General features: G+C 51.0%; 1 protein-coding gene across 3 annotated transcripts in view; it reads left to right on the top strand.

Moving 5' to 3' along the window:
- Window positions 1–4,875: 4,875 nt before the first annotated feature.
- The window catches only part of ATG7 (autophagy related 7), a 351,798-nt gene continuing 334,505 nt past the window's right edge, over window positions 4,876–22,168 (top strand). For all 3 annotated transcript variants that reach the window (XM_033925732.1, XM_033925731.1, XM_033925733.1), the window contains exons 1-5: window positions 4,876–5,132; window positions 5,385–5,457; window positions 5,764–5,959; window positions 6,051–6,105; window positions 8,670–8,787. In XM_033925732.1, coding sequence (XP_033781623.1) covers window positions 5,782–5,959; window positions 6,051–6,105; window positions 8,670–8,787 — 351 coding nt within the window. In that variant the 5' untranslated portion in view covers window positions 4,876–5,132; window positions 5,385–5,457; window positions 5,764–5,781. The remainder of the gene's footprint in view (window positions 5,133–5,384; window positions 5,458–5,763; window positions 5,960–6,050; window positions 6,106–8,669; window positions 8,788–22,168) is intronic.

Below are 22,168 nucleotides of genomic sequence, written 5' to 3'. Positions count from 1 at the left end.
GGCACTTTGTCTGGGGCATAACGGGGTGGGGATTGGGTTACCATATTTTATATATGTAAAATCCGGACCCTTAGACCCTCTCCCCAGGCCCACCCAGTTCCATCCATCCCCACCATTCAAGCTTTATCTGCTGTCACTTACTATGGAAATCGCCTGGACCTGATGGTATACATCCCAGAGTGCTGATAAAATTGACAAATGAACTTGCAGATCTATTGTTAGTAATTTTTCTTTAAAATCCAGCATAGTATTGGAAAACTGGAGGGTGGGTGATCTGGGAAATTATAAACCGGTGACTCTGATGTTAGGGCTAGGCAAAATGGTAGAGACTATTATAAAGAACAAAATGATAGAACATATCCTATTCAACATATTCATAAGTGATATGACCCAAGGGATCAGAGGAAAAATATCATTGTTCGCCGACGACGCCAAACTGTGCAACATAGTAGGTAAAAGCACTATGCCTGACAATATGACACAGGACCTACTACTATTAGAACAATGGTCATCGACTTGGCAGCTTAACTTCAATGCTAAAAAATGCAAAGTGATGCACCTGGGTAAAAGAAATCTGTGCAGGACTTACACGTTAAATGGTGAGACCTTAGTTAGGACCACGGAAGAACGGGATTTAGGAGTAATCATTAGTGAAGACATGAAAACTGCCAATCAGGTGGAAAAGGCTTCCTCTAAGGCAAGGCAAATGATGGGTTGTATCCGTAGAGGTTTTATCAGCAGGATGCCAGAGGTAATAATGCCACTGTACAGATCCATGGTGAGACCACATTTGGAATATTGTGTTCAATTCTGGAGACCACATTACCGGAAAGATGTGCTGAGAATGGAGTCAGTTCAGCGGATGGCCACCAGGATGGTCTCGGGGCTCAAAGATCTTCCGTATGAAGTAAGGCTGAATAAATTGCAGCTGTACTCACTTGAAGAACGAAGAGAGAGAGGGGACATGATCGAGACATTTAAATATATCACGGGTCGTATCGAGGTGGAAGAGGATATCTTCCGTCTTATAGGACCTTCTTCCACCAGAGGGCATCCGCTGAAAATCAGGGGAGGGAAATTTCATGGAGACTCCAGAAAGTATTTCTTCACTGAGAGGGTGGTCGATCATTGGAATGAACTCCCACGGCAGGTGATTGAGGCCAACAGCGTGGCAGATTTCAAAAATAAATGGGACATTCATGTGGGATCTCTAATGAGGTGAGGGCAGGGGGTGGTGAGCAAAATCAAACAGAAGGGTCAATGGAGTGGGCAGACTTGATGGGCTTTGGCCCTTTTCTGCCGTCATTTTTCTATGTTTCTATGTTTCTATACATAAACAGTGTTCTCCCCAGAAATTTTTTCCAGCCGGGTGGCACCTTATTAATTCATAATGGTAACTACAAAATTTAGGAAAAACAAACAAAACTGCAGACTGTGTACAAGATGCAGGCAAAATTTATTGTACCAAAATTAAAATGCAAAAAATAAAATAAAACCCTTTTACCAATCAAGGGACCTGACACGGTCCGTGTTTCGGACAAACTTTCGTCAGGGGTCCATGGTAAATAAGGTCTAAAACATGTCTCCCTCTCTCTCCTCTAATGAATGGAATAGGTAGCTGGAGGCAGTAGAGAGGGTGCTGCAGGGCAGGAATGAGGTGCATTGGCTTTGTCTGTGTGAGGGTCTCAGAACTGGAACAGCAAAGCAGAAAGGAGGTGCGTTGGCAGAGCAAATATACTGGAATAGGAGGAGAGAAGGTCTTGGCACTGGCGGTGTTGCAGGGCAAGAGCGAGGTCCATTAATAGAGCTCTGTGTTGGGGATGGAGGCTCCATTCACATCTCACTTGCCTCTTAAGCTGATTTTTGACTGCTTTCTCTTCCTGCTCTAATATTTATTCCTCCCAGCATGATATGAGCTCTCCCTCCTATTAGAGCTTTTTATCTGCTTTCATCAGTTTCTGGAGGTAGTGGACCCTGTGAGACTCTGGGGTCCTTTACGGTTCAGAGTTATTGTTTATTCTGAACCTATTTGTAATAGAAGTCAAATGGAGTTCACAAATTAAAATTCTAAAACCAAATCAAGGGGGTGGGGAACCCCCTCCAATTAACCATAGTGCAGGAGAAAGCAGATGCAGCTCTCTTTTTAAAGTCGTGGCAAAAGACACCTCTAGGCACAGATCAGCCATCGGAAATCCATCCCTGGCCGTTGCCCAGAGTCACTGCTGTCAGACAGAGGAGGAATGAGAGCTGTGCCAAAAGACCTGGGATGACATTTCAAGTCTTCTACTTTTCATATCAAAAATGCTGAGTTATCGATGTGAGCTGTGCAGTCCTTTGCAGGTAAAGTGACGCTTTTATCAAGTGGAATTTATATTTCCTTTATCACACACAATCTCAATGACTTGGGGCCTCTTCTATCAAACTGCACTAGCAGTTTTTAGCGCAGAGAGCCACGCTAAATGGCCCGCGCTGCTCCTGATGCTCATAGAGTTCATATGAGTGTCGGGAGCAGCGCGGGCCATTCAGCGCAGCTCACCGCGCTACAAACTGCAAGCGCAGAGGGTGAGTGTGAGGCAATACAGAAAACATCCACAAATACATAGCAAAATAAAATAAAAATCAACCTGTAGATAAATTGTGGGCGAGAAAATAAACATACAATTGAAATAAGCTGAAACTGATGGGGAAAATACATGTATAACTAGTGTTTTAGGCCTTTACATTAACGGGTGCTAGAGTAGATGTCTTTTTTTTTTTTTTGGGGGGGGGGTTCTTCGTCTCTGTCTCCTTGGACACTGTCTGTCATTCTTTCTGTCTCTGTCTCCGTCTCCCTGTATTTCTCTGTTGCACCATGCCTGCCTGTCTTTCAGTGGCCCCCTTCCTATATCCATAGTGTCCCTTCCCATGTCCTTAGTACCCCCAGAGCCTCCTGCCCATCCCCCTGTGTAGTAGAACCAGTGACCAGCCTGTTTCCATCGTCCCCCCCCCCTCAGCCACCGTGTAGCCGACCCCCTTGAGCCTCCCATCCACCCCGAAGCAACAAAAAACCTTCCGGAACCAGCAGCGTCCTCAGCACTTGAAAGACGCGGCTTCGCGAGCGTGATGACATCATCAAAGACAGAGACGCGGCAGAGGAAATCGGCATTAGAAGGTCGCGAAGCCGCGTCTTTCAAGTGCTGGGGATGCTGCTGGTTTCGGAAGTTTTTTTGTTGTTTCGGGCTGGATGGGAGGCTCAAGGGGGTTCGGGGGTGGCCGAACTGCTTCCTTTCAGTGAGTCGAGGGAGAGAGTAGAAGTGCGCATGCGCACTCTATCGCCATCTGGTGGAAACTGTAAAAAAAGACTGAATGTGAATAGGCTGAAAAAAGTTAAAAATACAGTATTTCAATTACAATGGCGCCATCTGGTGGAAACGAGAAAAATAGGCTGCATGTGAAAAGAGTGAATGTGAATAGACTGCAAAGTGAAAAGAGATATAATTAATTAATGTTTAAACAAGTCTCAGTATTCAGACGGAAAAGGTGACTGGCATCAAGCTCATGACTCTCTGTTCTTGACGACGTTGCCTCACCTTATAAACGGAACGGAACCAAAAGAGGTCAGCGAGAAAAAGGAACCGCGCCAGCCCAAAGACATTCAAAAATCCCCAAAGGCTTCCCTTTCAAAGCTGCAGTAGGGAGTCCCCGGCGAGAAATGCACCAAAGCAGAGAAAAGACTTGGCCCTCTTCTATTAGAGAAGATCCAGCCAACACAAACGGCCTCTTTTACAAAGCCGCGCTTGCGGCTGCGCTGTGCTATCGGCCCCGAAGCCCAAAGAGATTTAAAGGGCTTCGGAACTGTTGCTGCGCGGCTTTGTAGAAGAGGCCGTATGTGAGATCTTGATGCCATCTTTTTTTGGCTCGAGCCTACGGTTGCTGCTCTGTCTGCAAACATGTGGTATGCATTGATTCCTGCACAGATCCGCATACTAATAAAGCTTTCAATATACATCAAGTTGTTTACATCATAATTTGTCCATGTGATAAACTATTCTATCCAAACTGCTATCGCAGTTTTTAGCGCGGGAGCCAGTCCATTCATTGCCTTTTGTATTGTTTCCATTGTAATTGAATTACAGTATCTTTTACTTTTCAGCCTATTCACATTGTCTTTTTTTACCGTTTCCACCAGATGGCGCCATTGTAATTGAAATACTGTATTTTTAACTTTTTTCAGCCTATTCACATTGTCTTTTTTTACTGTTTCCACCAGATGGCGATATTACTATTTCCTATCTGTTATACAGAACATTTTTTCCAGCAATATCAGCTTATTTTAATTTTGTACTTTCTCACCCACGATTTATCCACAAGCTGAATTTTTTTATTTTGTTATGTATATGTGGGTGTTTACTGTATTGACTTGCCTATGCGTGACATCACCTGAGGTTCCTGCTAAGTGGAAAAGTGCTGGGTTTTGAAAAGCCCTCGGGGCCCCCAGACATGCCCTAAGTGGGCAGGTCATGTCCTCTTTTCCCTTTTTATCTTCACAGCTATGGGAACCCCAGGAAAGAGCGAGCAGAAGTGACAGAAGGCTCCATGGGAGGAGTCCCACTGGCTAGGCCAAGGATCCAGCTGTCATCGCGCACGTGCTTACAGAGCAAGTGCGGCTGCGCGGGAATGGTTGTCGAGCGGAGGCTGGGAACCTACAGCCGTCTTGGCGGGATTCCCGCCGACCGCTCGTCTTTCCAAGAGCGCTCGCGACGCGACTTCCGGTTTCCGGCGAGGCGGGACGCTGGCGAAGGAGTTGCGCTGACGGAGGCGCGGGTGCGAGACGGGCGGCGCGCGGCGAGGGCGGGAAGACTCGCGAAGGCGCGTGAGGGGAGCCGAAGGCGCTCGTGCGCGGGGGGCGGGAAGGAGAGGCGGCTCCGCGGCGCTGGGGGAAAGTGACTTTTGTGGCGTTTTCTGCCAAATGGGTGGCGTTTGGCGTCTTCCCTCACTCGAGGGGAGGGAGAGGGAGAGAGAGAATTCCCTCCTCGCTTATAAACTCTGAGTTTGGTTTGACTTTGCAGGTGCCGAGGCGGTTCCCGTCGTCTGAACTGGGATTTCCTCTCAGTTCCTGGGCTGGAAACGAGGAAGACGCTCTTCAACCTGAGGTGTTTTTTTTATTTTTTTATTCTACGTCCTGCCGAAATGTTTCCCTTTTTTTCTCTGCTGAGCTGCTGCTCAAGCCGTATCCGAGGAAATCAATGATTATTATTATAGGAAGGTAACGTTGCCATGACTGAAAAAGTTGCAACGTCTCTCCGAAGTCACCAGAGAAGTTGAAAACATGTGGAAACAGTTTCTTAGGTTTTGCTGTAAAAGAAACACTAATAACAGCCTTTTTCTTTTCTTTTTTTCCACAGCATTTCTACAGTGAGTGTGCTGAATTGGAGAAGAAACATTACAGGAACATCCCCGGTTGTACCGTAGGCCTAAGTATGCATTTTATATAAACGTAAATGTTTCATTGAGTGCCATGGCAGTGAGAATTTGCTAAATTATTTAGCTGAAGCAACTTATAAGTTGTCAATAATAAGCTTAATAAGCTGCAGTTGACTCCTACCTTTTGATGCACCTTGTCAGCATTCTTACAGAGGCCCTTCCCTCTCATCTAAATACAATAAGAAGGTTTTAATACTCCAGCTTTTCTTGCCACAGTAGCAAAGTTGGTCAGGCCCGTTGACAGATTGAACTAATGGCTGTTCACATGATTATTTGCTTGATTATTTTTCTTTTTAACAGTCCTAGATATCTACACCGATGGAATCTGATACCAACAAGACAAGTATTTCACCAGAGGCTGCAAAACTAAAGCTTCAGTTTGCACCTTTTGTTAGTGCCCTGGATGCAGGTTTCTGGCACCAGCTTACAAAGAAGAAACTTAATGAGTATCGATTGGATGAAACCCCTAAAGAGATCAGAGGATATTATTATAATGGTAAGAAGAGTGTATAATTCAGATACATTAGTATCCTGAGTATCTTCTGCTAATTCTGCTGTATAAAACTATACATATTTCTTTGTTGTAGGTGATCCTTATGGTTTGCCAGCTCGTTTAACTTTGGAATATAGTGCCTTTGATGTGTAAGTATGTTTGCTTTATTTAAATACTTAGGCCTAGATTCACAAAGCAAACCGATCATGTACTGATCGGTTTGCGAGCCCTAAGCAAACAGATTTCCCTCCGGCTCAATTCACTAAAATGTTTAGTGATCCCCTTCCTATCTTTGCATGCAAATGAGGGAAATGGTATGCAAATTTGGGAGGGCAGCGATTCACTAAACACTTTAGCTAACACTGATTGGGCTTGCTGATCAGAAAAGAAGCGACTGATGAAGACCTGTCGCTTCTATTCTGGCTGACTCTCCTGCCCTTTAAAACCATGGGCTCGCAATGCTTTTTAGCAGAGCAAGCCTGTGGTTTTAAATCTACCGCTGCTATCTAGCCCAACGCTGCCCACCCAGTCCCCGCAGCAGGGATGCCAATTATCTCCTACCATCGCGAAACCGCCATCTGCCCGGCACCTTTGGGCTCTTTAAAATTATGGCATTAGGGTTCCCACACTCTCCTGCCATATCTACAGCTACTAACCCCCCTTCCAACAAGTACCCCAAACCCCCCCCCCAAAAAAAAAAAATTTGCCCCGCAGCTGCATCAAAAATAATTATGGCAGGAGGGTTCCCACTCGGCCCTCAGGCTCCTTCCTGCCGTTGCCTTAGTTTTTGGGTGGGACCGATAGCAGGAGGAAATGGGAACCCTCCTGCCATAATTTTTTTCAACGTAGCTGCGGAGCAAATTTTTGGGGAGTTTCGGGTCACTTTTTGGGAGGGGGGTTTAATTTTTTTTTAAAAATTTTAAAAAAAATTTTTTTTAAAAATTGCATGTTTAAAACACGCAAAATATCTGCCTGATTAAAAAAAAAAAAATTTTAAAAGCTGGCAGAAGCCCTGACAGTAGTGACAGGAGGCTGTTTCTCCTGTCACTACTGTCAGGGCTTTAGCGATCCGTGCAGTCGGTTGGGGGCATGCTTCCCATCGCCCCCATTTGCAAGCATATGGTTGGCGAATCAGTCGGCCTGCCTCCAGTTGCACATGGATTGGAGGGTTAGTGAATCTAAGCTTTTGCTTCCACTGGTGGCTTATCCATCTTTTTATTAATTTTTAATCTACTTTTCCTACTTCTGTACTCTTGCACTTGCCAAATTTAGTCTTCATTTCTTGAAAGCATATTCTCACACCTGGCTCTAGGCCTCCTCTTACAATCTTCTTTCTGTCTTTATTTTATATTTAGCTTATGCTTTTCCATTGGTAGTTCAAAGCAAGTTACATTCATGTACAGCTAGGTATTTTCCTATCCCAAGAGGACTTATAATTAACTGAGGCAATGGAGATTTATGTGCCTTGTCCAAGGCTTCAAGAAGCAGCAGTGGAATTTAAACCCAAGGCTCTCTGGTTTTTATAGCCTATCAGTCTAGCCATTAGTCTATTCCTCTGCTCCAACTTTCTCCCATTCTTCTCGATGTCTATTGAGGTTGAAATTTCTATTTTCTCAATTATATCGGGTCACATGTTTTATATAAAATTACTGTTCTTGATTTTATAATAGGACACCTAAGTGAGAAGTTTGAAAAGTTACTTATTTTAAGCCTGTTTTATAAAAGGCAATATAGACTGTGATGTGCTTTATAATATAGGCTCCCAGATCATTTGATTAACATGCACGCGCTGATTCATAAATTTGTTCCAGCTCCAAAGAAAGTGGGAATGTGTGCAATGTACTTTGCTCATGTTTATTAACAGCATTGGGACAGAGAGCAGATATGCTTTTTTACAAATATATGTTGCACCAATCTCAAAGCAAAGCAAAAGTTTATATTTATTGTTACTTAAAAATTGCAGTGGATACAAAATTTGCACCTGCTTTTCCTGTAGGTAAAATTTTAAATCTGCCACCTATGTTTTCTTTTCCTGATCTAAACACCCTTGGAAATGTCTCCTCTTAGGAGTCCTTTTTACTAAGGTGTGCTAATCGATTTAGTGCATGGTAATGGTTAGCGGGCCTAAATGCTAAGATGCCTACTTGAATATAATAGGTGTCTTAGCTTGTGCTAAAATCAAGTAACACACCTTAGCAAAAGGACTCCTTAGTTACTGATGTAAAATATTGTTAACTGTTTTAAACTTTAGATCAGGGGTAGGGAACTCCGGTCCTCGAGAGCTGTATTCCAGTCAGGTTTTCAGGATTTCTCCAATGCATATGCATGCGATATATTTGCACGCACTGCTTTCAATGCATATTCATTGGGGAAATTCTGAAAACCTGACTGGAATACGGCTCTCGAGGACCGGAGTTCCCTACACCTGCTTTAGATATAACTTTGTTTCCCAACCTGTTCTGAAGTCGGGCACATCTAACTGGTTTAGTTTTCAGGAAATCTATAATAGAATATGCATTAAGAGAAGTTTGCATATTTGGGGGTCTCCTATATAAGCAAATCTATCTCGTGCATATTCATGGAAATCCTGAAAGATCAGCACTAGTGTTTCCCCTTGGAAGCACAAGATGGAGTTAAAAAGCTTAATGGGGTGGGGACTGACAACTGTCATTGCTGCCCAAATTATACAAGTACATTTGTCTTCTCTCCTTAGGAATATGTCTGTTCCAGTCCGCTGTTGTCCAGCTGTGGGAACTCTATATAATACCAACACTTTGGAATCCTTCAAATCGTGTGATAAGAAAGCACTTTTGGAAAGAGCAGCAAATGAGGTGAGATGTAAAAATTCATCATAGAAACTACACCTTGGTCTTATTTTTCTTAACGTTTTCTTTTTGTTTTTTTTTTTCTTATGACCATGCAGAAAGCAGAAAAAACCCTTTTCAAATACAAACCCACAAACATCCCCCTCCCTCCTTTTTCCAAAACCGTAGCACGGTTTTTAATGTCAGCCTTCAGCAGTAACAGGTCCGAAGCATCGCAGCTGTTACCGCCACAGCCGGCACTAAAAAATGCACTATGCTTTTGTAAAAAGGGGGGGGGAAAGTACTATTATACAGAAACGAAACCCTAATATGCCAGACTCTGCCTACAGTACACTACAAAAGAGAGAAAAAATTTCAATTTCCCCCTCTTCCTCTTTCCCCGTCTTGCCATTCCTCTCCCCTCTCCTCCTCCCTTCTCCCCTCTTTGTCACCTTGAGCCTTAATAGGTATGCGTGACGCACAAATATTAGATTAGATCACTGACTTGGAGTTATTCTCTTGCACTACCCGTGGCCTCCTCTGCACAGTTCTTTTGCAGCAGTCCGCCCAACTGGAAATAGGAAATTGCTTCACAGTGGGGGTGTGCCACAGCAGACAAACAGTGCAGAGAAGGATCCCGGCAGCGCTTGAGAATTAGTGCTGCGCCAGCACCCTCCTTGCAGTCTTTGAGGCGAGGGGGCCCTTAGAACCTGGCAGGGACCTGTGTGCTGCACAAGAGGTCCTACCACCAATTTTTGGGTGGACGCCATGGCCCCTGTGTCCCCCTCCCCCTCTTACAATTCTGTATTAAGTGCATGTTGGCAGCTGTTCACTGCAGTAACCATGCTGCTTGGAAATTTAGTATTGCCTGCCTGGTCGCTATTAAAGAGCAGTTATATTATATTCATGTGGTATATTTTTTGTGGTATATGGAAGTGGGAGGGGGGTGGGGGTTATATCTTTTTATTGTATGATATGGTAGATTTTCAAGTGATATTGTATTCTAATTGTTTGATATTTACTGTACACTTGTTGTGAATTATAAAATGAATAAAGAATTAAAAAAAAAAAAAAAAAGAGCAGTTTTTGGGCGTGCTCGATGCAGTCGAGACGCTGGATTAGGGGCTCTAGGGAGTCACCAGTCGTCAGGACTTCTCTGGCATGAGCCAGTTTTGGTGCGCTGTGGTGGTGGTTTGTGAGTTTTTTTTAGGAACAAGCCGCATATTTCCCTTGTCATATCGGTAATTTTATACTTCAGTTGGAGTTGGTTGCTTGGTCCACCCCTATCTTTTTCTAACAGGGAGGAGGTTTCAGTTTTGTTTTTGTTTTTTAATGTTATCTTGGGGCAAGGGCTGTATTTCAGGATTCTCCTTGGTGATCACGACCATTTCGGAGGTTGTGTGTGTGAATGTGTGGTCACGGGCTGTGGACCTTTCATTTCTCTGCCTAACCTGGTTCCATATCCTGACCTTCTCCTACTACTGTCAACTTCTTTTGGGGTGTTTAGAGTTGCGTGAGCCTGCAGCTGGCATCTTACAATTCTGTATGTTTCATGGTTTAGGCAGAGACCCGCGGTAGGGTCAGGCTCATGTGAAGCCTATTGCCTGGGCTGGCCATGGTTACGCCACTTTTTTTCTTTCAGCTAGGCAGTTTGCAGGTAGATCACGGGTCTCAAAGTCCCTCCTTGAGGGCCGCAATCCAGTCGGGTTTTCAGGATTTCCCCACTGAATATGCATGAGGTCTATGTGCATGCACTGCCTTCAATGCATATGCATTGGGGAAATCCTGAAAACCCGACTGGATTGTGGCCCTCAAGGAGGGATTTTGAGATCCCTGAGGTAGATGGACAGCAGCAGGTGGTATGCTGGCCTGGCATTGAGCCAGGGCTCCTTTTCATCCAGGTTAGACTTTCTAGCGGCATGTCGTCATGGCTGTGCTGCATTGGGTTTTTTGTTGATTGTCAGTTCCTCCGGTCAATGGACCATTTTGGCCTTGGGTTGCGATACTTCTCTGGCCTTCTCTCAAGCGCTATCTGCTGCCACTGTGGGGGACCTAGGCATGTTCCTATCTTTGACGATGGTCAGCAGGGCTGCCTCCTACCTAGTGAAGGGTATGCAGCTTTTTGCTGACACAGAACTTTGTACTGACTTGGTTGGCGGTGGGTTGCCTGACTGTTTACGCTTCTGGTTACTGCTTCCCTTTGGAGTGAATGAGTTGAGATTCTGGCTTGGGGGCATACATAGTGGATATTTGTCATGCAGACATATAGTATTTGTGTATTTGGTACATTTGTCCCAAGCACGCATGGTACCAGGATGGTGCAGGTTTTCTCACTGTGATTTTATTCTCAGCTAGGTGAGCGGGAATATACTGTCTCTGGTCCCTAATTCATCGACGTCTACTCTCACCTTTTATTCTCCTATCCACGGCTCCGTGTGGGTGTCTGTCCTTTGTAGGTGTTTCATTAGGGATGTTAAGTGCTATCTTCTTTAGCACTCTCCAGACCAGTAGAGGTTAATCTTTACGAATGGGTATATATCCAATCATGACCAGCAGGTGGAGACTGAAAACAAAACTGTGGGACAGTATATACTATACTCCCTTCTCTATTTCCCTCAGTCTTCTTTCAGTCTCCAGCAGGTGTTGATGTGATCTGTACCCATCTCCCTTGGTAGGGCTGTTGGAATTTGTTTAGGGGGTTTATAGTCCCTGTTTTTGGCCGGACGGAGCTTGGGCGGACCCTGTTTGGGGGTTCGTCCGACCTCGGGGGTGTCAAACCCGGCGGGTCTCGAGCGGGGTCCCTCCCCCCACTTCCTCCACCTCCCCACATTTTTCTAGAGGAGCCTCAGCAGTAAGCCTTGCCCCCTAAATCAAGCAAGGCATATTGCTTCGAGAGCCTGTGGAGTCTGTTCTGTAAAAAAAAAAAAAAAATCCTGAGGTAGTGCTGGTCTGGAGGGTTGTTTCCCTTTAAGAAAACTGTATTTTCTTTAGCACTCTCCAGACCAGTAGAGGTTAACTTTACGATTGGGTATATATCTAATCATGACCAGCAGGTGGAGACTGAAAACAAAACTTTGGGACAGTATATCCTAGCCCCTCCTCTCTATTTCCCTCAGTCTTCTTTCAGTCTCCAGCAGGTGTTGAGTGATCTGTACCCATCTCCCTTGGTAGGGCTGTTGGAATTTGTTTAGAGGTTTATTGTCCCTGTTTTTAGCCGGACGGAGCTTGGACGGACTCTGTTTGGGGGTTCGTCCGACCTCGGGGGTGTCAAACCCGGCGGGTCACGAGCGGGGTCCCTCCCCCCACTTCCTCCACCTCCCCATATTTTTTTAGAGGAGCCTCAGCAGTAAGCCTTGCCCCCTAAATCAAGCAAGGCATATTGCTTCGAGAGCCTGTGGAGTCTGTTCTGTAAAAAAAAAAAAAAAAAAAATCCTGAGGTAGTGCTGGTCTGGAGGGTTGTATCCCTTTAAGAAAACTGTATTTTACTGTATTTTTTCAACTAACCGGCACTTTTTTACAGCTAGGTCGCGTATGGAGCAATGAGCACTTCTAAAGGGAAAAAGTGCTCATTGTGCTCCAGACGCGAGGCACTCGCGGCCGGCCTGTGCAAGCGGTGTTCAGGCCGGTGCGGTGGAGGAGCTCCGTCGGCAGCGGCTGCAGGCGCCCAGAGCTCCCCGCCGATGGTGCCTCGCGAGTCGGCAGGGAACGGTGGAGAAGCCCGGTCTTCTCCGTCCGCCCACGGAGGGATTCCCCGAGCCGCCGACGGTCGGGTTTTAGAGGATTCCCTCTCAGCTGATATTTTGACAGCTGATGCCGGCTTGCCTGTTTTAGCGGCTGAGACTATTCAGGTCTCTCAGCCGCTTCAGGCTGTGGAGGGAGCTGTTTTGGCGGGAAAGACGCCATCTTCTCTGTCTGGCCCCTCCATTTTGTCTTCCACCTCAGGTGACCTTCCCCCTGTTTTGTCTAAGCAGGGGCAGGTTTCTGCTGGGTCCCCTGCTGTGGCAGGGAGTCCCTTGGGACCCTCGGGGGGTTTTTCCCCTGATTTTTTCTTTTCATTATGCAAAGCCTATTTTCAGGCGGCTGGGGGTCCCGGTTGCGCCCAGGGGGTCTCGGGGGGTGGGGTTTCCTCCGCGCTCCCTGCGGCTTTGCCTCTCTCGTCTGACGTGACGTCCCCTCCGCCGCCTCTCTTGTCCAAGCGTCCGCGGGTGTCGTGGGACGAGGATTTGTGGTCGGAGGAACGTGTCGGTATGGAGGAGGACCTGGACCCTTCTGAGGAATTCCAGGACCCTCTGGAGGGGACGGAAGCTGGCGGCGGGTTGTCGGGTTTCCCGTTCTCCAGTGACGAGGCGTCCGTGGTGCGCCTTTTTCAGAGAGATGAGCTGCCTGACCTTATTCAACAGGTTTCTTCGGCTTTGCGTTTTGAGGACGCGCCGCCGGAGACTCCGCGTGTGGGGGACCCTCTGTTACGAGGGATCCGTTCCGTTTCCCGCTCTTTTCCTATGCATCAGGATATTCGGGATATTATTCTTGAGCAGTGGAAAACGCCGGAGACGCCGTTTCGGCTGGCGCGCAGCATGGCTCGCCTGTATCCCATTCCTGAAGGGGATCGGGCTACGTTAGCTTCGCCAGTCGTGGATGCGGTGGTCTCGGCTATTTCCAAGCGGCATACCGTGCCTGTTGAGGGCGGTTCTGCCTTGCGGGACTCTGAGGAGCGCAAATTGGAGAACATCCTTAAGCAAAATTTTCAAGTCTCTGCTTTTGGGGTCCAGGCGGCTATTTGTGGGGGACTGGTCGCTCGCGCCGTGTTTCGGTGGGCGGAGCGGGTCTTGGATCGAGAGTCTGACGACTGGTCTCTGGTGGATCAGGAGGTAGCAAAGATTGAGATGGCTGCCTCATTCCTCTCGGATGCTCTGTATGACTTGGTGCGGATCTCGGCTAAGTCCATGGCTTTTGGCGTGGCCGCAAGGCGTGTGTTGTGGCTGCGCGCTTGGGCGGCGGATGCTGCGTCCAAAGCTAAGCTTACTAAATTTCCCTTTCGGGGGTCGTTTTTATTTGGAGAGGACTTGGATAAGTTAATTCAGACTCTGTCGGACTCGAAAGTTCCCCGTTTGCCGGAGGACCGTGCCCGCCCGGCGTCTCGGGGGGGTGCGGCCCGGGGGCGTTTGCGGGAATTTCGCAAGTATCGCCCTGGGCGTGGGGCTGCTTCTTTCCAGTCTCCGGGGTTTTCCCGGGGTCGGTTCTTCCAGCGCATGCAGCCCTTTCGGGGGGCCCGTCGGGGGGCAGGGAACCCCTCCGCCGGTTCCCCCGCTTCCCGTCCTGCACAATGACGCCTTGCCGGCGCCCCCCTTGGTTCCGGTGGGGGCCCGGCTGCGCGACTTTTTTCCCAAATGGGCCGAGATCACGTCCGATCAGTGGGTCCTGGAGGTGGTGCGGGACGGTTATGCCCTGGAGTTCGCCCGCTCTCTGCCGGATTTTTTCCTCGCTTCTCCGTGTCAGACTCCGGGGAAGAAGCAGGCTTTTCGCCAGACCCTTCAGCGCTTGCTAGATCTCAGGGCAGTAGTTCCGGTGCCCCCCCCGGAGTGGGGCACGGGCAGGTACTCCATTTACTTTGTGGTGCCCAAGAAGGAGGGGACTTTTCGGCCCATCCTCGATTTGAAAGGGGTCAACAGGGCTCTCAAGGTTCCCTCTTTCCGTATGGAAACGCTGCGGTCGGTCATTCTGGCGGTTCAGCCGGGGGAGTTTCTCACTTCTCTCGATCTGACGGAGGCCTACTTGCATGTTCCTATTCGGACCTCTCATCAGCGTTTCCTGCGCTTTGCGATCTTGGGTCGGCACTATCAGTTCTGTGCGCTTCCCTTTGGGCTGGCCACGGCTCCCCGGACGTTCACCAAGGTGATGGTGGTCGTCGCGGCAGCCTTGCGGTCGGAGGGCATTCTGGTACACCCCTACCTGGACGACTGGTTAATTCGGGCCAAGTCGTTGCAGGAAAGCTACCGGGTTACGGCTCGGGTGGTGGAGTTTCTCCGGTCGCTGGGCTGGGTGGTCAACCTTTCCAAGAGTCGGTTGGTTCCGGCTCAGCGTCTGGAGTACCTCGGGGTGCTGTTCGACACCTCCTTGGGGAAGGTCTTCCTCCCAGAGGCCCGGGTGAGCAAATTGCAGTCTCAGATTCGCCTGCTTTTGGCGTCCCGGTGTCCTCGGGCGCGAGATTTCCTCCAGGTCCTGGGGTCGATGGCGGCGTCCCTGGACGTGGTGAGGTGGGCGCGGGCCCACATGCGTCCTCTTCAGTATGCTCTGCTCCGGAGGTGGTCTCCCCAGAGGCACGGGATGGATGTTCCGGTTCCCCTGCGAGGCTTGGCGCGCTGCAGTCTGCGTTGGTGGCTCCGGACCCCTCACCTAGTTCAGGGGGTGGGTCTGGATCTTCCGCAGTGGACGGTGCTCCTTACGGATGCGAGTCTCCTGGGTTGGGGGGCCCAGTGTCTGGGTCACTCTGCTCAGGGAACCTGGTCCACGGAGGAGGCCTCCTGGTCGATCAACGTGTTGGAGACCAGGGCGGTCCGGCTGGCGCTGTTGGCTTTCCACTCCCTTTTGTTGGGCAAGTCGGTCAGAGTCCTGTCGGACAATGCCACGGCAGTGGCTTATGTCAATCGTCAGGGGGGCACCAAGAGCACTCTGGTGGCGCAGGAGGCGGCTCGGCTCATGGTTTGGGCGGAGTCGCATCTTCTGGACCTCTCGGCCTCTCACATTGCCGGGGTAGAAAACGTTCAGGCGGACTTCCTCAGTCGTCACTTCTTGGATCCGGGAGAGTGGTGTCTCGGCGCCGAGGCGTTTCAGTTGCTAGTGCGTGCTTGGGGGCAGCCCCTGATGGATCTGATGGCTACAAGTGGCAACGCCAAAGTACCCCGCTTCTTCAGTCGTCGCAGGGACGGTCTGGCCGAGGGTCTGGATGCTCTGGTCCAACCGTGGCCAACGGAGGGGCTGTTGTATGTGTTCCCTCCTTGGCCATTAGTAGGCAGAGTACTGCTTCGCATTGTTCGCCATCCGGGGCTGGTGGTCTTGGTGGCTCCGGATTGGCCTCGTCGTCCGTGGTATGCGGATCTGGTGAGGCATCTGGTGGCGGATCCTCTTCCTCTGCCTCTCGAGTGCGATCTTCTGACGCAGGGTCCCATTCCCATGTTCGACCCGTCTCCCTTTTGTCTTACGGCTTGGCTCTTGAAAGGGGCCGCCTGAGTAAGAAGGGATATTCCGACAAGGTGATCTCTACACTTTTGGGGTCCCGGAGGCTTTCTACCTCTCGGGCTTATGTACGGGTTTGGCGTCTGTTTGAGGAATGGTGCCGAGCGCGGGGAGTGGTCTCCTTTCGCGCTTCTCTGCCTAACATTCTGGAGTTTTTGCAGGATGGCCTGGATAGGGGCCTGGCCTGGTCTTCTCTTCGGGTTCATCTGGCGGCCCTGTCGGCTTTTCGGGGGCTGGTGACAGGTCAGCGTTTGTCAGCCATTCCTGATGTGATTCGCTTTCTTAGGGCGGCCAAGTTGCTCAGGCCTCCCATAAGGCCCTCGATTCCCTCTTGGGATCTCAATCTGGTTCTCTCTGTTCTAGTGCGCCCTCCTTTCGAGCCGTTGGATGGCTGTTCGTTGAAGGACCTTACGCTGAAGTCGGTCTTTTTGGTGGCCATTACTTCCGCTAGACGGGTGTCGGAGCTACAGGCTTTCTCTTGTAGGGCTCCCTTCCTGGAGTTTTCAAAGGAGCGGGTTGTTTTGCGGCCTGTTCCTTCCTTTCTGCCGAAGGTAGTTTCTCCTTTTCATGTCAATCAATCGGTGGTCCTCCCGGTCTTGGGTAGTCGGGAGGGTTCTTCTGAGCAACGACAGCTGCGCAAGTTGGATGTCGGTCGGGTCCTCCATGCTTATGTGCAGCGGACCCGGGATTTTCGGAGCTCCGATCATCTCTTTGTGCTTCTGGCGGGTCCTCGTCGGGGGGCTGGCGCTTCTAAGGCTACTATTGCGCGCTGGATCAAGGAGACGATCGCTTCCGCTTATCTTCTGAGTCAGAAGCCGGTTCCGGAGTTTCTCAAGGCTCATTCCACTAGGGGTCAGGCGGCTTCTTGGGCTGAGTCGTCGCTCGTGCCTCCGGTGGATATTTGTAAGGCTGCGGTTTGGTCCTCCTTGCATTCTTTTGTTCGGCATTATCGGGTAGATGTTCAGGCGCGTCGGGACGCGGTGTTCGGTGAGCGTGTTCTGGTATCGGCCCTTCGGGGGTCCCGCCCGTGAGAGGGACTGCTTTGGTACGTCCCAATCGTAAAGTTAACCTCTACTGGTCTGGAGAGTGCTAAAGAAGGAGAAATTAGGTTCTTACCTGCTAATTTACTTTCTTTTAGCTTCTCCAGACCAGTAGAGGTCCCCACCCTGTCTGTTGTTGTTGTTGTTGGGGCTGTTGCGCGGGCAGTTTTTGGTTTTTGCTGCGGGTTCTAGTATTTTTCTAGGGCCGGGGAGAATTGAAGAACAGCGGCTGTGGCTCGGCTGGCTTAGCTGGCGAGCTGTGGGGACCTTCTTCCTTCGGGAATTTCTCCTCTGCATTTTCCAACAGCATTTTTTGGGTATGTTATTTGTTACTCCTTTCGGAGTATTGTTTTTTCTCTCTGTTGTTTCCAGTTCTTGGTTCTGCTTGGCTATTCGGCAGACTGAGGGAAATAGAGAGGAGGGGCTAGGATATACTGTCCCAAAGTTTTGTTTTCAGTCTCCACCTGCTGGTCATGATTAGATATATACCCAATCGTAAAGTTAACCTCTACTGGTCTGGAGAAGCTAAAAGAAAGTAAATTAGCAGGTAAGAACCTAATTTCTCCTTACTGTATTTTTTCATCTAACCGGCACTTTTTTATAGCTAGGTTGCGTATGGAGCAATGAGCACTTCTAAAGGGAAAAAGTGCTCATTGTGCTCCAGGCACGAGGCACTCGCGGCCGGCCTGTGCAAGCGGTGTTCAGGCCGGTGCGGTGGAGGAGTTCTGTCGGCAGCGGCTGCAGGCGCCCAGAGCTCCCCGCCGATGGTGCCTCGCGAGTCGGCTGGGAGCAGTAGAGAAGCCCGGTCTTCTCCGACCGCCCACGGAGGGATTCCCCGAGCCGCCGACGGTCGGGTTGTTGGGGATTCCCTCTCAGCTGATATTTTGACAGCTGATGCCGGCTTGCCTGTTTTAGCGGCTGGGACTTTTCAGGCTTCTCAGCCGCTACAGGCTATGGAGGGAGCTTTTTTGGCGGGAAAGTCGCCATCTTCTCAGTCTGGCCCCTCCATTTTGTCTTCCACCTCAGGTGACCTTCCCCCTGTATTGGAAATACAGGGGCAGGTTTCGGCTGGGTCCCCTGCTGTGGCAGGGAGTCCCTTGGGACCCTCGGGGGGTTTTTCTCCTGATTTATTTTTTTCCTTGTGCAGAGCCTATTTTCAGGCGGCTGGGGGTCCCGGTTGCGCTCAGGGGGTTTCGGGGAGTGGGGTTTCCTCCGCGCTCCCTGCGGCTTTGCCTCTCTCGGCTGTTGTGGCGTCCCCTCCTCCTCCTCCCTTGTCCAAGCGTCCGCGGGTGTCTTGGGATGAGGATTTATGGTCGGAGGAGCGTGTCGGTCTGGATGAGGACCTGGACCTTTCTGAGGAGTTCCAGGACCCTCTCGAGGGGACGGCTGCTGGCGGCGGGTTGTCGGGTTTCCCGTCTTCCGGCGAAGAGGCGTCCGTGGTGCGTCTTTTTCAGCGAGATGAGCTGCCGGACCTGATTCAACAGGTCTCTTTGGTGTTGCGTTTTGAGGATGCGCCGCCGGAGACTCCGCGTGTGGGGGACCCTCTGTTGCGAGGGATCCGTTCCGTTTCCCGCTCTTTTCCTATGCATCAGGATATTCGGGATATTATTCTGGAACAGTGGAAGACGCCGGAGGCGCCGTTTCGTTTGGCGCGCAGCATGGCTCGTTTGTATCCCATCCCAGAGGGGGATCGGGCTACTTTAGTATTGCCAGTCGTAGACGCAGTGGTCTCGGCGATTTCTAAGTGGCATACCGTGCCTGTTGAGGGCGGTTCTGCCTTGCGGGACTCTGAGGAGCGCAAGTTGGAGAACATCCTTAAGCAAAATTTTCAGGTCTCTGCCTTTGGGGTCCAGGCGGCTATTTGTGGGGGGCTGGTTGCTCGCGCCGTTTTTCGGTGGGCTGAGCGTGTCCTGGATCGGGAGTCTGATGACTGGTCTCTGGTGGATCAGGAGGTGGCGAAGATTGAGATGGCTGCCTCGTTCCTCTCCGATGCTCTATATGACTTGGTGCGGACCTCGGCTAAGTCTATGGCCTTTGGTGTGGCCGCGCGGCGTATTTTGTGGCTGCGCGCTTGGGCGGCGGATGCTGCGTCCAAAGCTAAGCTTACTAAATTTCCCTTTCAGGGGTCCTTTTTGTTTGGGGAGGAATTGGATAAGTTGATTCAGACTCTGACAGACTCTAAGGTGCCCCGTCTGCCTGAGGACCGTGCCTGCCCTGCGTCTCGGGGTGGCGCTGCCCGGGGGCGTTTGCGGGAGTTTCGCAAGTATCGCCCTGGGCGTGGGGCTGCTTCTTTCCCGGCTCCAGGGTTTTCCCGGGGTCGGTTCTTCCAGCGCATGCAGCCCGTCGGGGGGCCTGTCGGGGGGCAGGGAATCCCTCCGCCGGTTCCCCCGCTTCCCGTCCTGCACAATGACTCTTTGCCGGCGCCCACGGTGGTTCCGGTGGGGGCCCGGCTGCGCAAATTTTTCCCCAAATGGGCCGAGATCACGTCCGATCAGTGGGTCCTGGAGGTGGTGCGGGACGGTTATGCCCTGGAGTTCGCCCGCTCTCTGCCGGATTTTTTCCTCGCTTCTCCATGTCAGACTCCTGGGAAGACGCAGGCTTTTCGCCAGACCCTTCAGCGCTTGCTAGATCTCAAGGCAGTTGTTCCAGTGCCCCCGCCGGAGTGGGGCATGGGCAGGTACTCCATTTACTTTGTGGTGCCCAAGAAAGAGGGGACTTTTCGGCCCATCCTGGATTTGAAAGGGGTCAACAGGGCTCTCAAGATTCCTTCTTTCCGCATGGAAACCCTGCAGTCGGTCATTCTGGCGGTTCAGCCGGGGGAGTTTCTCACTTCTCTCGATCTGACGGAGGCCTATTTGCACGTTCCCATTCGGGCCTCTCATCAGCGCTTCCTTCGCTTCGCGATCTTGGGTCGGCACTATCAGTTCTGTGCGCTTCCCTTTGGGCTGGCCACGGCTCCCCGGACGTTCACCAAGGTGATGGTGGTCGTCGCGGCAGCCTTGCGGTCGGAGGGCATCCTGGTGCACCCCTACCTGGACGACTGGTTGATTCGGGCAAAGTCGTTGCAGGAGAGCTACCGGGTTACGGCTCGGGTGGTGGAGTTTCTCCGGTCGCTGGGCTGGGTGGTCAACCTTTCCAAGAGTCGGTTGGTCCCGGCTCAGCGTCTGGAGTATCTTGGGGTTCTGTTCGACACCTCCTTGGGGAAGGTCTTCCTTCCAGAGGCCCGGGTGAGCAAATTGCAATCTCAGATTCGCCTGCTTTTGGCGTCCCGGTGTCCTCGGGCGCGAAATTTCCTCCGAGTCTTGGGATCAATGGCAGCGTCCCTGGACGTGGTGAGGTGGGCGCGGGCCCACATGCGTCCTCTTCAGTATGCTCTGCTCCGGAGGTGGTCTCCCCAGAGGCACGGTTTGGAGGTTCCTGTTCCCCTGCGAGGCTTGGCGCGCTGCAGTCTGCGCTGGTGGCTCCGGACCCCTCACCTGGTTCAGGGGGTGGGTCTGGATCTCCCGCCCTGGACGGTGCTCCTTACGGATGCGAGTCTCCTAGGTTGGGGGGCTCAGTGTTTGGGTCACTCAGCTCAGGGTACCTGGTCCACGGAGGAGGCCTCCTGGTCGATCAACGTGTTGGAGACCAGAGCGGTCCGGCTGGCGCTGTTGGCTTTCCACTCCCTTTTGTTGGGCAAGTCGGTCAGAGTCCTGTCGGACAATGCCACGGCGGTGGCTTATGTCAATCGTCAGGGGGGCACCAAGAGCAATCAGGTGGCGCTGGAGGCGGCTCGGCTCATGGTTTGGGCGGAATCCCATCTTCTGGACCTCTCGGCCTCTCACATAGCCGGGGCAGAAAATGTTCAGGCGGACTTCCTCAGTCGTCACTTCTTGGATCCAGGAGAGTGGTGTCTCGGCGCCGTGGCATTTCAGTTGATAGTGCAGGCTTGGGGGCAGCCCCTGATGGACCTGATGGCCACGAGTGGCAACGCCAAAGTGCCCCGCTTCTTCAGTTGTCGCAGGGACGGTCTGGCCGAGGGTCTGGATGCTCTGGTTCAACCGTGGCCAACGGAGGGGCTGTTGTATGTGTTCCCTCCTTGGCCATTGGTGGGCAGAGTACTGCTTCGTATTGTTCGCCATCCGGGGCTGGTGGTTCTGGTGGCTCCGGATTGGCCTCGTCGTCCGTGGTATGCGGATCTGGTGAGGCATCTGGTGGCGGATCCTCTTCCTCTGCCTCTCGTGTGCGATCTTCTGACGCAGGGTCCCATTCCCATGTTCGACCCGTCTCCCTTTTGGCTTACGGCTTGGATCTTGAAAGGGGTCACCTTAGTAAGAAGGGATATTCAGATAAGGTGATCTCTACCCTTTTGGGGTCCCGGAGGCTTTCTACCTCTCGGGCTTATGTGCGGGTTTGGCGTCTTTTTGAGGAATGGTGCCGGGCGCGGGGAGTGGTCTCTTTTCGCGCTTCCCTGCCTAACATTCTAGAGTTCTTGCAGGATGGCCTGGCTTGGTCTTCTCTCCGGGTTCAACTTGCGGCCCTGTCGGCTTTTCGAGGGTTGGTGACAGGTCAGCGTTTGTCGGCCATTCCTGATGTAATTCGCTTTCTACGGGCGGCCAAGTTGCTCAGGCCTCCCCTACGGCCCTCGATTCCCTCTTGGGATCTCAATCTGGTTCTCTCTGTTTTGGTGCGTCCGCCTTTCGAGCCGTTGGATGGCTGTTCTTTGAAGGACCTTACTCTGAAGGCGGTCTTTTTGGTGGCCATTACTTCCGCTAGGCGTGTTTCTGAGCTACAGGCTTTCTCTTGTAGGGCTCCCTTCTTGGAATTTTCGAGGGAGCGGGTTGTCTTGCGGCCTGTTCCTTCCTTTCTGCCGAAAGTAGTTTCTCCTTTTCATGTCAATCAATCGGTGGTCCTCCCGGTCTTGGGTAGTCGGGAGGGCTCTTCTGAGCAACGGCAGCTGCGCAAGTTGGATGTCGGTCGGGTCCTTCGCTCTTATGTGCAGCGGACCCGGGAATTTCGGAAAACCGATCATCTCTTTGTCCTTTTGGCGGGTCCTCGTCGGGGGGCTGGCGCTTCTAAGGCTACTATTGCGCGCTGGATCAAGGAGACGATTGCTTCCGCTTATCTTCTGAGACAGAAGCCGGTTCCGGAGTTTC

The sequence above is a fragment of the Geotrypetes seraphini genome, chromosome 17 (assembly GCF_902459505.1).
Source record: "Geotrypetes seraphini chromosome 17, aGeoSer1.1, whole genome shotgun sequence".
Taxonomy (NCBI): domain Eukaryota; kingdom Metazoa; phylum Chordata; class Amphibia; order Gymnophiona; family Dermophiidae; genus Geotrypetes; species Geotrypetes seraphini.
This window is presented reverse-complemented; position numbering and strand designations above follow the sequence as displayed.